Here is a 13,677-nt window from a genome sequence, read left to right as displayed (position 1 = left end):
ATATGTCAGAGTGTTGCAGTGAGGGATGTGGGATACATCGGAGTGTTTCAGTGAGGGGTGTGAGATATGTCAGTGTTACAGTGAGGGGTGTGGGATATGTCAGTGTTACAGTGAGGGGTGTGAGATATGTCAGTGTTACAGTGAGGGGTGTGGGATATGTCAGTGTTACAGTGAGGGGTGTGAGATATGTCAGTGTTACAGTGAGGGGTGTGGGATATGTCAGTGTTACAGTGAGGGGTGTGAGATATGTCAGTGTTACAGTGAGGAGAGTGGGATATATCAATATTACAGAGAGGGGTGTGGCATATAATAGAGTGTTTCTGTGAGGAGTATGGGATATGTCAGAGTGTTACAGTGAGGGTTGTGGAATATTTCCACTTAGTAAGGAAGTTAAAACTAGAGGACACAGCCTCAAAATAAAGGGGGGTCGGTTTAAGACAGAGTTGAGGAGGAACTTCTTCTCCCAGAGGGTGGTGAATCTCTGGAATTCTCTGCCCACTGAGGTGGTGGAGGCTACCTCGCTGAATATGTTTAAAGCGCGGATGGATGGATTCCTGAGCGGTAAGGGAATTAAGGGTTATGGGGATCAGGCAGGTAAGTGGTACTGATCCACGTCAGATCAGCCATGATCTTATTGAATGGCGGGGCAGGCTCGAGGGGCTAGATGGCCTACTCCTGCTCCTATTTCTTATGTTCTTATATATCAGAGACTTACAGTGAGGGGAGTGGAATATATCAGAGCATTACAGTGAGGGATGTGGGATATATCAGAGCATTACAGTGAGGGATGTGGGATATATCAGCGTTACAGTGAGAGGCGTGGGATATATCAATGTTACAGTGAGGAGTGTGGGATATCTCAGAGAGTTACAGTGAGGAGTGTGGGATATCTCAGAGAGTTACAGTGAGGAGTGTGGGATATCTCAGAGAGTTACAGTGAGGAGTGTGGGATATCTCAGAGAGTTACAGTGAGGAGTGTGGGATATCTCAGAGAGTTACAGTGAGGAGTGTGGGATATCTCAGAGAGTTACAGTGAGGGGTGTGGAATATATCAGAGTGTTACAGGACGGGATGTGGGACATGTCAGTGTTACAGTAAGGGGTGTGGGATATAGAACATAGAACATAGAACAGTACAGCACAGAACAGGCCCTGCAGCCCTCGATGTTGTGCCGAGCTTTGTCCGAAACCAAGATCAAGCTATCCCACTCCCTATCATTCTGGTGTGCTCCGTGTGCCTATCCAATAACCGCTTAAATGTTCCTAAACTGTCTGACTCCACTATCACTGCAGGCAGTCCATTCCACACCCCAACCACTCTCTGCGTAAAGAACCTACCTCGGACATCCCTCCTATATCTCCCACCATGAACCCTATAGTTATGCCCCCTAGTAACAGCTACATTCACCCGAGGAAATAGTCTCTGAACGTCCACTCTATCTATCCCCCTTATCATCTTATAAACCTCTATTAAGTCGCCTCTCATCCTCCTCTGCTCTAAAGAGAACAGCCCTCGCTCCCTCAATCTTTCCTCATAAGACCTACCCTCTAAACCAGGCAGCATCCTGGTAAATCTCCTCTGCACTCTCTCCAGCGCTTCCACATCCTTCTTATAGTGAGGTGACCAGAACTGCACACAATATTCCAAATGTGGTCTCACCAAGGTCCTGTACAGTTGCAGCATAACCCCACGGCTCTTAAACTCAAACCCCCTGTTAATAAACGCTAACACACTATAGGCCTTCTTCATGGCTCTATCCACTTGAGTGGCAACCTTCAGAGATCTGTGGATATGAACCCCAAGATCTCTCTGTTCCTCCACATTCCTCAGAACCCTGCCGTTGACCCTGTAATCCGCATTCAAATTTGTCCGACCAAAATGAATCACCTTGCACTTATCAGTGTTCAAATCCATCTGCCACTTTTCGGCCCAGCTCTGCATCCTATCAATGTCTCTTTGCAGCCTACAACAGCCCTCCACCTCATCCACTACTCCACCAATCTTGGTGTCATCTGCAAACTTACTGACCCACCCTTCAGCCCCCTCCTCTAAGTCATTGATAAAAATCACAAATAGCAGAGGACCCAGCACTGATCCCTGTGGTACACCGCTGGTAACTGGTCTCCAGTCTGAAAATTCTCCATCCACCAACAACCTCTGTCTTCTATGAGATATGATGTGGAGATGCCGGCGTTGGACTGGGGTGAACACAGTAAGAAGTCCCGAGGCATGGTACATTGGGGAAACCATGCAGATGCTACGACAACGGATGAACGAACACCGCTCGACAATCACCAGGCAAGACTGTTCTCTTCCTGTTGGGGAGCACTTCAGCAGTCACGGGCATTCAGCCTTGGATCTTCAGGTAAGCGTTCTCCAAGGCGGCCTTCATGACACACGACAGCGCAGAGTCGCTGAGCAGAAACTGATAGCCAAGTTCCGCACACATGAGGACGGCCTAAACCGGGATGTTGGATTTATGTCACATTATCAGTAACCCCCACAGCTTTCCCCCTGATCTTGCAGAATCTCACTAGCTGTTCTGTCTGGAGACAATACACATCTCTTTAACCTGTGTTTAATGCTCCCTCCACCCACATTGTCTGTACCTTTAAGACCTGGCTGGCTGTAGGGATTCGCATTCTAATCAGTATTCTGCAACTTGATTTTTTGTCTGTTTGAACTGTTTGAGAGCACATTTCCACTCCATCTGACGAAGGAGCAGTGCTCCGAAAGCTTTTGGTATTTGCTCCCAAATAAACCTGTTGGACTTTAACCTGGCGTTGTGAGACTTCTTTCTATGAGATAGCCAGTTACTTATCCAATCGGCCAAAGTTCCCTCTCTCCCACACCTCCTTACTTTCTTCATGAGCCTACCATGGGGAACCTGATCAAACGCCTTACTAAAATCCATGTATACAACATCAACTGCTCTACCTTCATCTACACACTTAGTTACCTCCTCAAAGAATTCAATCAAATTTGTGAGGCAAGACTTCACAAATCCCTGCTGACGATCACGGATTAAGCTGCATCTTTCCAAATGGTCATAAATCCTATCCCTCAGGACCTTTTCCATTAGCTTACCGACCACCGAAGTAAGACTAACTGGCTTATAATTACCAGGGTTATTCCTATTTCCTTTCTTGAACACAGGAACAACATTCGCCACTCTCCAGTCCTCTGGCACTATCCCCGTGGACAGTGAGGACCCAAAGATCAAGGCCAAAGGCTCTGCAATCTCATCCCTTGCCTCCCAAAGAATCCTAGGATATATCCCATCTGGCCCAGGGGACTTATTGACCCTCAGGTTTTTCAAAATTGCTAATACACCTTCCTTCAGAACATCTACCTCCTCCAGCCTATCAGCCTGTATCCCACTCTCATCCTCAAAAACATGGTCCCTCTCCTTGGTGAACACTGAAGAAAAGTATTCATTCATCGCCTCTCCTATCTCTTCTGACTCCATGCACAAGTTCCCACGACTATTCTTGACTGGCCCTAACCTCACCCTGGTCATTCTTTTATTCCTCACATAAGAGTAAAAAGCCTTGGGGTTTTCCTTGATCCGACCCGCCAAGGAATTCTCATGCCCCCTCCTAGCTCTCCTAAGCCCCTTTTTCAGCTCATTCCTTGCTACCTTGTAACCCTCAAGCGACCCAACTGAACCTTGTTTTCTCATCCTTTTTCCTCTTGACAAGACATTCAACCTCTTTTGTGAACTCACTCGGCCATTTCCTCCCTGCCTGACACGCAGTATTTGTTCCTTGAGCAAGCTCCACTTTTCATTTGTGCCTTTCCCTGACAGTTTCTGTTCCCATCTTATGCCCCCTAATTCTTGCCTAATCGCATCATAATTACCCCTCCCCCAATTATAAACCTTGCCCTGCCGTAAGGCCCTATCCCTCTCCATTGCAATAATGAAAGACACCGAAATATGGTCACTATCTCCAAAGTGCTCTCCCACAGCCAAATCTAACACTTGGCCTGGTTCATTACCCAGTACCAAGTCCAATGTGGCCCCACCTCTTGTCGGCCTATCCACATATTGTGTCAGGAAACCCTCCTGCACACACTGTACAAAAACTGCCCCATCCGAACTATTCGGCCTATAAAGGTTCCAATCAATGTTTGGAAAGTTAAAGTCACCCATGACAACTACCCTGTGACCTCCACACCTATCCATAATCTGCTTTGCAATTTCTTCCTCCACATCTCTGTTACTATTTGGAGGCCTATAGAAAACCCCCAACAACGTGACCACTCCTTTTCTATTTCTAACTTCAGCCCATATTACCTCAGCAGGCAGATCCCCCTCAAACTGCCTTTCGGCAGCCATTAAACTCTCCTTGATTAACAATCCTTCACCTCTTTTACCACCTTCCCTACTCTTACTGAAACATCTATACCCCGGAACTTCCAACAACCATTCCTATCCCTGTTCTAACCATGTCTCCGTAATGGCCACAACATCGTAGTCCCAAGTACCAATCCACGCTCCAAGTTCACCTGGCCAATCAACCTAACCCGCACATCTTTGGACTGTGGTAGGAAACCGGAGCACCTGGAGGAAACCCACGCAGACACGAGGAGAATGTGCAAACTCCACACAGACAGTGACCCGAGCCGGGAATCGAACCCGGGACCCTGGAGCTGTGAAGCAGCAGTGCTAACCACTGTGCTACCGTGGGACGTATCAGTGTTACAGTGAGGGGTGTGGGATATATCAGTGTTAAAGTGAGAGGTGTGGGATATATCAGTGCTACAGTGAGTGGTGTGGGATATATCAGTGTTACAGTGAGGGGTGTGGGGTATACCAGTGTTACAGTGAGTGGTGTGGGATATATCAGTGTTAAAGTGAGAGGTGTGGGATATATCAGTGCTACAGTGAGTGGTGTGGGATATATCAGTTTTAGAACATAGAACATTACAGCTCAGTACAGGCCCTTCAGCCCTCGATGTTGCGCCGACCAGTGGAACCAATCTAAAGCCCCTCTAATCTACACTATTCCAATATCATCCATATGTTTATCCAATAACCATTTGAATGCTAGAGTGAGAGGTGTGGGAAATCTCAGTGTTTCAGTGAGGGGAGTGGGAAAAATCAATGTTACAGGGAGTGGTGTGGGATATACTACTGTTACAGTGAGTGGATTGGGATATATCAGTGTTACAGAGAGGGGTGTGGGATATATCAGTGTTACAGTGAGGGGTGTGGGATATATCAGTGTTACAGAGAGGGGTGTGGGGTATATCAGTGTTACAGTGAGGGGTGTGGGCTACATCAGTGTTACACTGAGGGGTGTGGGTATATCAGTGTTACAGTGAGGGGTGTGGGGTATATCAGTGTTACAGTGAGGGGTGTGGGTATATCAGTGTTACAGTGAGAAGTGTGGGTATATCAGTGTTACAGTGAGGCGTGCGGGATATATCAGTGTTACAGTGAGGGGTGTGGGGTCAGAGTGTTATAGTGAGGGGTTTGGGGTATATCAGTGTTACAGTGAGGAGTGTGGGATATATCAGTGTTACAGTGAGGGGTGTGGGATATATCAGTGTTATAGTGAGGGTGTGGGATATATCAGAGTGTTATAATGAGGGGTGTGGGATATGTCAGTGTTTTAATGAGGGGTGAGGGGTATATCAGAGAGTTACAGTGAGGGGTGTGGGATGTATCAGTGTTACAGTGAGGGGTGTGGGATATATCAGTGTTACAGTGAGGGGACTGGGATATATCAATGTTACAGTGAGGGGTGTGGGATATATCAGTGTTTTAATGAGGGGTGAGGGGTATATCAGAGAGTTACAGTGAGGGGTGTGGGATGTATCAGTGTTACAGTGAGGGGTGTGGGATATATCAGTGTTACAGTGAGGGGACTGGGATATATCAGTGTTACAGTGAGGGGACTGGGATATATCAGTGTTACAGTGAGGGGACTGGGATATATCAATGTTACAGGGAGTGGTGTGGGATATACTACTGTTACAGTGAGTGGATTGGGATATATCAGTGTTACAGAGAGGGGTGTGGGATATATCAGTGTTACAGTGAGGGGTGTGGGGTATATCAGTGTTACAGTGAGGGGTGTGGGGTATATCAGTGTTACAGTGAGGGGTGTGGGTATATCAGTGTTACAGTGAGAAGTGTGGGTATATCAGTGTTACAGTGAGGGGTGTGGGTATATCAGTGTTACAGTGAGGGGTGCGGGGTATATCAGTGCTACAGTGAGGGGCGTGGGTCACATAAGTGTTACAGTGAGGGTTGCGGGGTATATCAGTGTTACAGTGAGACGTGTGAGATTTCTCAGTGTTACATTGAGGGGTTTGAGATATATCAGTGTTACATTGAAGAGTGTGGGAGTCATCAGTGTTACATTTAGGGGTGCGGGATATATCAATATTACAGTGAGGGATGTTGGATGTATCAGTATTACGGTGAGGGGTGTGAGATATATCAGTGTTACAGTGAGGGGTGTGGGATATATCAGTGTTACAGTGAGGGGTGTGGGATATATCAGTGTTACAGTGAGGGGTGTGGGATATATTAGTGTTACAGTGAGGGGTGTGGGATATATCAGTGTTACAGTGAGGGGTGTGGGATATATCAGTGTTACAGTGAGGGGTGTGGGATATATTAGTGTTACAGTGAGGGGTGTGGAATATATCAGTGTTACAGTGAGGGGTGTGGGATATATCAGTGTTACAGTGAGGGGTGTGGGATATATTAGTGTTACAGTGAGGGGTGTGGGGTCAGAGTGTTATAGTGAGGGGTTTGGGGAATATCAGTATTACAGTGAGGGGTGTGGGATATATCAGTGTTATAGTGAGGGTGTGGGATATATCAGAGTGTTATAATGAGGTGTGTGGGATATGTCAGTGTTTTAATGAGGGGTGAGGGGTATATCAGAGAGTTACAGTGAGGGGTGTGGGATGTATCAGTGTTACAGTGAGGGGTGTGGGATATATCAGTGTTACAGTGAGGGGTGTGGGGTATATCAGTGTTTTAACGAGGGGTGTGGGATATATCAGTGTTACAGTGAGGGGGACTGGGATATATCAGTGTTACAGTGAGGGGTGTGGGGTATATCAGTGTTTTAATGAGGGGTGTGGGATATATCAGTGTTACAGTGAGGGGACTGGGATATATCAGTGTTACAGTGAGGGGTGTGGGATATATCAGTGTTACAGTGAGGGGACTGGGATATATCAGTGTTACAGTGAGGGGACTGGGATATATCAGTGTTACAGTGAGGGGTGTGGGATATATCAGTGTTACAGCGAGGGGACTGGGATATATCAGTGTTACAGTGAGGGGACTGGGAGATATCAGTGTTACAGTGAGGGGACTGGGATATATCAGTGTTACAGCGAGGGGACTGGGATATATCAGTGTTACAGCGAGGGGACTGGGATATATCAGTGTTACAGTGAGGGGACTGGGACATATCAGTGTTACAGTGAGGGGTGTGGGGTATATCAGTGTTACAGTGAGGGGACAGGGACATATCAGTGTTACAGCGAGGGGACTGGGATATATCAGTGTTACAGTGAGGGGACTGGGATATATCAGTGTTACAGTGAGGGGACTGGGACATATCAGTGTTACAGTGAGGGGACTGGGATATATCAGTGTTACAGTGAGGGGTGTGGGATATATCAGTGTTACAGTGAGGGGTGTGGGATATATCAGTGTTACAGTGAGGGGTGTGGGATATATCAGTGTTACAGTGAGGGGTGTGGGATATATCAGTGTTACAGTGAGGGGTGTGGGGTCAGAGTGTTATAGTGAGGGGTTTGGGGTATATCAGTGTTACAGTGAGGGGTGTGGGATATATCAGTGTTACAGTGAGGGGTGTGGGATATATCAGTGTTACAGTGAGGGGTCAGAGTGTTATAGTGAGGGGTTTGGGGTATATCAGTGTTACAGTGAGGGGTGTGGGATATATCAGTGTTATAGTGAGGGTGTGGGATATATCAGAGTGTTATAATGAGGGGTGTGGGATATGTCAGTGTTTTAATGAGGGGTGAGGGGTATATCAGAGAGTTACAGTGAGGGGTGTGGGATGTATCAGTGTTACAGTGAGGGGTGTGGGATATATCAGTGTTACAGTGAGGGGACTGGGATATATCAGTGTTACAGTGAGGGGTGTGGGATATATCAGTGTTATAGCGAGTGGACTGGGATATATCAGTGTTACAGTGAGGGGGACTGGGATATATCAGTGTTACAGTGAGGGGACTGGGACATATCGGTGTTACAGTGAGCAGTGTGGGATATATCAGTGTTACAGTGAGGGGGACTGGGATATATCAGTGTTACAGCGAGGGGACTGGGACATATCAGTGTTACAGCGAGGGGACTGGGATATATCAGTGTTACAATGAGCAGTGTGTAATATATCAGTGCTGCAGTGAGGGGAGTGGTTTATATCAGAGTGTTACAGTGAGGGCTTTGGGAAATTTCAATCAGTGTGAGGAGTGTTGCAGAGAGGAGTGTGGGATTTATTAGTGTTACAGTGAGGAGTGTTGGATATATTAAAATGTTGCAGTGAGGTTATTTCTCAGTGTTCCAGTGAGGGGTGAAGTTATTTCTCAGAGCGTTACAGTGAGGGGTTGGGGATATATCAGAATGTTGCTTTGCGGGGGAAGTTATTTATCGGAGTGTTACAGTGTAATTTTGTGATGAGTGCTATGCTATATGTCAGGAATGGTTCTGCAATCCACTCTGATGCAGGGACAAGCTTGTGTTGAAGTTTGGCCGCTCTCTCGAGGGATATGACGGCACTCTTGGCTGCCTTTCCAGTTTGATAAATCTTTCATCTGCCTTTTTATTGGGGGCTTTGCGTGCATGCAGCTGGATTAAGAACAGCTGTCTGTGCTGTGGACCGCTCACAGAGTAAAGGGCAAGCAGTCCTCTCACAGCTGGCCCTTCGACTGTGAGTGCCTTCGCTCGCATCTTCAAGGATGACGCCTCGCCTCCCGTCTGCTCTCCTCACTGCCCTCTGCGCCGTATTCGTGGCACACGGCGACGTGACTGACCGCTTCCAGACTCCAGCCGGCTGCTCCGACTTCTTCTACAAGGGACAGCCACCCTCTGGCTTCATCGCTACCTCCCAGGCTCGCCTGTGTCAGCGCCTCGATGGGAAGCTGTACTTTGCCACACTGTACGACCGTTCCGGGCGACTCCCAGTCTACTCGGCCTTCATCTTCAAGTACCGGGCGCAGGGCGTCCCACGCGGGAAAGGTGTGGACCGTTCTTGGAAATATGAGCCACAGGTCAGTGCTTGGGGGAGGCATGGGGCAAAGGCAGGGGGTGCAGCAGGGCAGGGTCAGCTCCGTTACCTGGGCACAGTGACAGACATGCAGCTACCATCCACGATGCCCGTTCTTGGGTTGGGATGGGTGGTGCTTTTAACGCACTCAAAATCTAAAGGGGCGGCACGGTAGCACAGTGGTTAGCACTGCTGCTTCACAGCTCCAGGGTCCTGGGTTCGATTCCCGGCTCGGGTCACTGTCTGTGTGGAGTTTGCACATTCTCCTCGTGTCTGCGTGGGTTTCCTCCGGGTGCTCCGGTTTCCTCCCACAGTCCAAAGATGTGCGGGTTAGGTTGATTGGCCATGCTAAAATTGCCCCTTAGTGTCCTGGGATGCGTAGATTAGAGGGATTAGCGGGTAAAATATGTAGGGATATGGGGGTAGGGCCTGGGTGGGATTGTGGTCGGTGCAGACTCGATGGGCCGAACGGCCTCTTTCTGTACTGTGGAGTTTCTATGTTTCTATGAACACATCTCGTCCATATGTGCCCTGGCAGTGCGTGTTGCGCGGTGACTTTTAGCGAGATCGTGATTAACGTCTCTCTCTCTCTCTGTCCTTCTCTCTCTTTCTCAGTTGGCAAACCCCCGTGCTGACAGCAACATGACTGAGCTCACGACCGACGCCTTACGGGATCCTGCTGTGCGCCGGAGCCAGGCGACAGAGGCGGCCTACCCGCTGAAGCTGGGCGGGCTACAGTACATCAGAGGGCAGCTCAACCCCACCAACTTCCAGGGCAGTCACCCCAGCCGCAGTGCCACCTTCACCCTGACCAACGCTGTCACCTACCCACGCCACTTCCACCATCGCGGCTGGAAACCTGCCCTCAGCAGGGTGGCCAAGAGGCTGGGGGACGAGTGCAAGGGCTCCCCCGCCTACCTGGTGACTGGCGCCATCCGGCAGAAACGGGGCAAGGAGGTCTGGGCACCGCCGCGGGGGAAAGGGAGGACGGCAGTGCCGCAGATGCTCTGGATTGCCTTCTGCTGTGCCAACGGTTTCAGCGGTGCAATGGTGGGGCATTGCCAAGGTGATGAGAGTCTGGCGCTGAAAGGGATGGATCTGGGGCCCTACGAGACCCAGGAACTCTCGGTTCACGGGCTGGAAACGGTCCTTGCCAGCAAGCTGGGACGCCAGTCAATCCGACTGTTTGACGGGGGATGCACCCCTCTCCCCGGCTAACAAACACAGACCCAAGGGGAAGATCAGAGAGCCAAACGGAGAAGTGAGGAAGGGTGAACAACCCACATTCTTCCCCTCACATCCTCCGGCTCCTCGGAGGATTCCCGGAAGGCTAGAGCCTGGGGAAATGTGTCTCTTCCCCCCTCAGCTGTCACTGCTATCATCATTGTGTTATTAGGCAGGACCATGGAGTTGCAACACTTCCTAATGTCTCATTATTAAACCTCACTGATTATTTCTCAAATCGAGTCTGAGTCATTGCGTTCAATCATTACATATGTACCAAGCGAGCGGGAAATCGGGAGAGTTTCTGAACTGTTTTTTGCGCAAGTTTGAAAAAGCAATTTTTTGGCACTATCACTTTTTCCGGACAGATGTGTAACTCTCACCAGTTAGAGGGGGACGCGGAGCCTGAGCTCACCGGGGAACGCTGCTGCAGACTGCTCAGAGCGCCACTGTGAACTAGGAGACCTCCTGCCACCCCTCCCCCACCCCCTCCCACACCTACCCCCAGCATCGGTGGCAACACAGGTCGCCAGCATCAGGGTATCAGGACCCTCCCGATCAGTCCCCCCATCACAACCCTCTCCGTGGCCCACACTGCATGACCCCCCTTTGCTGGACCCACCCCCACGCCCACATCTCCCCTCCAACTGCCGATCATTCCCTGCGCCGACCTCCGTCCACCCCCCCACCGCCGATCACACCCCCTGCAGAACTCCCTCTCTCCCTCCCTCAATATCTCTCCCTCACTCTCTCTCTCCCTCTCTCAATCTGTCTCTCTCCCCCCCTCTCTCACTCTGTCTCTCTGCCTCCGTCTCTCACTCTGTGTTTCATTCCCTCTCTCTGTCACTCCCTCTCTCTTTGTCCCTCCCTCTTTCTTTATCTTGACCTGTCTCTCCCTCCCTCTATCTCTCTCTCTTTCTCTCTGTCACTCCCTCTCTCTCTCTCTCTGTCCTTCTCTCTCTCTCTCTCTCTCACTCCCTCCCTCTCTCTCTGTCTTCTATCTCTCTCTCTGTCTCTCCCTCCCTCCCTCTGTCTCTCTCTCTCTCTCTGACACTCACTGTCTCTGTGTCTCCCCCTCTCTGTGTCTCTCCCTCTCTCTCTGTCTCTCTCTGTGTGTCTCTCCCTCTGTCACTCACTCTCTCTGTGTGTCTCTCTCTCACTCTCTCTGTTTTTCTCTCTCTCTCTGGTTCTTCCTCTCTCTCTGTGTCTCTGTCTCTCCCCCCCTCTCTCTCTGTGTCTACCTCCCTCTATCTGTCACTCACTCTCTCTGTGTCACTCCCTCTTTCTCCATCTCTCCGTCTCTCTCTGTGTGTGTCTCTCTCTCTCTGAGTCTCTCTGTCTCTCTCTCTCTGTCTCTCCCTCCCTCTCTCTGTCTCTCTCTCCCTCTCTCTGTCTGTCCCTCCCTCTCTCTGTCTCTCCCTCTCTGACTCTCCCTCCCTCTATCTCTGTCTTTCCCTATCTCCATATACATATTTGAAGGTATTAAATGTCGATGTCTGAGCAGCTGTAACCCCAGGTCACATCCCCTGGGCTCTGGAAGAAGCCTCGATGTAGTTTCTGGAGTGCTGACCAGAGAGAGAGGACGTGACTCAATGTCTCCCCCGAGTGCCAGGCGGCCTCCTTGGTTCCTGAGCACCAGAACCCAACCCTCAGCCACACCAGTACTCTCCGCTTTCCCATGCATGGACAGGATGGCATCCTGAGATTTCTGCCCTCAGGAACAGGGTGCCATCAATCACATCACCATGACTAACATGAACATACACTTACATAGCAACTTAAACTTGATAAAATGTCCCCTGCTGCTGCACACTGCATTGTCAAAGCATATTTGACCCTGAATCATGTGAGGAGCTATGAAGGACAGGTGACCAACTGCTTGAAAAGAGAGATATTGAGGAGAGTCTAAAAGGAGGAGAGTGTGAGAGAGAGGGAGAGAAATAGACAGAGCAGGAGAGAGAGGGAAGGAGAGAGAGAGAGAGGGGGGAGAGAGAGAGAGAGAGAGAGAGAGAAATAGAGAGAGCAGGAGAGAGAGAGGGGAGAGAGAGAGAGAAATAGAGAGAGCAGGAGAGAGAGATGGGGGGGGGGTGAGAGAGAGAAATAGAGAGAGGGAGAGGGAGAGCAAAAGAGAGAGCAAGAGAGAGGGAAATCGAGAGAGGGAGAGAATGGGAGAGAAAAAGAGAGAGAGAAAGTGGGGGTGGGGGGATGGGGGAGGGGAGGGTAGAGGTTTAGAGAGAGAATTGCAGAGCTTAGGACCCCATTCAACTGATAACAGCAATGCCAATGGCGGAAGGATGGGAATCGACGCGGGCGGGCAAGAGATTGGAGGGTTGTAGGAGTTGGAGGAAGATACAGAGATAGGGAGGGTTGTAGGGGCTGGAGGAGGTTACAGAGATAGGGAGGGTTGTAGGGGTTGGAGGAAGATACAGATAGAGGGAGAGTTGTAGGGGCTGGAGGAGGATGCAGAGATAGGGAGGGTTGTAGGGGCTGGAGGAGGTTACAGAGATAGGGAGGGTTCTAGGGGCTGGAGGAGGATACAGAGTTAGGGAGAGTTGTAGGGATAGGAGGAGGATGCAGAGATAGGGAGGGTTGTAGGGGCTGGAGGAGGATGCAGCGATAGGGAGGGTTGTAGGGGCTGGAGGAGGTTACAGAGATAGGGAGGGTTGTAGGGGCTGGAGGAGGATGCAGAGATAGGGAGGGTTGTAGAGGCTGGAGGAGGTTACAGAGATAGGGAGGATCATTGAGACAAGACTCCAAAGATGTGTGGGTTAGGTGGATTGGCCATGCTAAATTGCCCCTTGGTGTCAGGGGACTAACAGGGTAAATATGTGGGGTTACAGGGATAGGGCCTGAGTGGGATTGTGGTCAGTGCAGGCTCGATGGGCCAAATGGCCTCTTTCCGCACTGCAGGGATTTTATGATTCTATGAAGAGATTACAGTTATAGAGGGGGTTGTATTGACTGCAGGAGGTCAAAGAGATTACTTTAACCTAAGACTCAAACCCTGACAAAAGAACAAAGAAAATTACAGCACAGGAACAGGCCCTTCGGCCCTCCAAGCCTGCACCGACCATGCTGCCTGACTTAACTAAAACTCCCTACCCTTCCGGGGACCATATCCCTCTATTCCCATCTTATTCATGTACTTGTCAAGACGCCCCTTAAAAGTCACTACCATATCCGC

The 13,677-nt window shown here is 49.7% G+C and overlaps 1 protein-coding gene across 1 annotated transcript; it reads left to right on the top strand.

The window, feature by feature from the left end:
- Window positions 1–8,465: 8,465 nt before the first annotated feature.
- Window positions 8,466–10,728, top strand: LOC144486387 (endonuclease domain-containing 1 protein-like). The gene is made up of 2 exons (XM_078204425.1): window positions 8,466–9,273; window positions 9,885–10,728. The coding sequence occupies exons 1-2, from the start codon at window positions 8,962–8,964 to the stop codon at window positions 10,485–10,487; spliced, it is 915 nt and encodes a 304-aa protein (XP_078060551.1). The 5' UTR covers window positions 8,466–8,961; the 3' UTR covers window positions 10,488–10,728.
- Window positions 10,729–13,677: the final 2,949 nt, after the last annotated feature.

Source organism: Mustelus asterias, unplaced genomic scaffold (assembly GCF_964213995.1).
Source record: "Mustelus asterias unplaced genomic scaffold, sMusAst1.hap1.1 HAP1_SCAFFOLD_328, whole genome shotgun sequence".
Lineage (NCBI taxonomy): Eukaryota > Metazoa > Chordata > Chondrichthyes > Carcharhiniformes > Triakidae > Mustelus > Mustelus asterias.
This window is presented reverse-complemented; position numbering and strand designations above follow the sequence as displayed.

Bases quoted from the DNA above. Each gene is read 5' to 3' on its own strand.
- LOC144486387 (XM_078204425.1), top strand. From the start codon at position 8,962: ATGACGCCTCGCCTCCCGTCTGCTCTCCTCACTGCCCTCTGCGCCGTA. The intron at 9,274-9,884 runs GTCAGTGCTTGG...TCTCTTTCTCAG, and splicing joins CTTGGAAATATGAGCCACAG to TTGGCAAACCCCCGTGCTGA.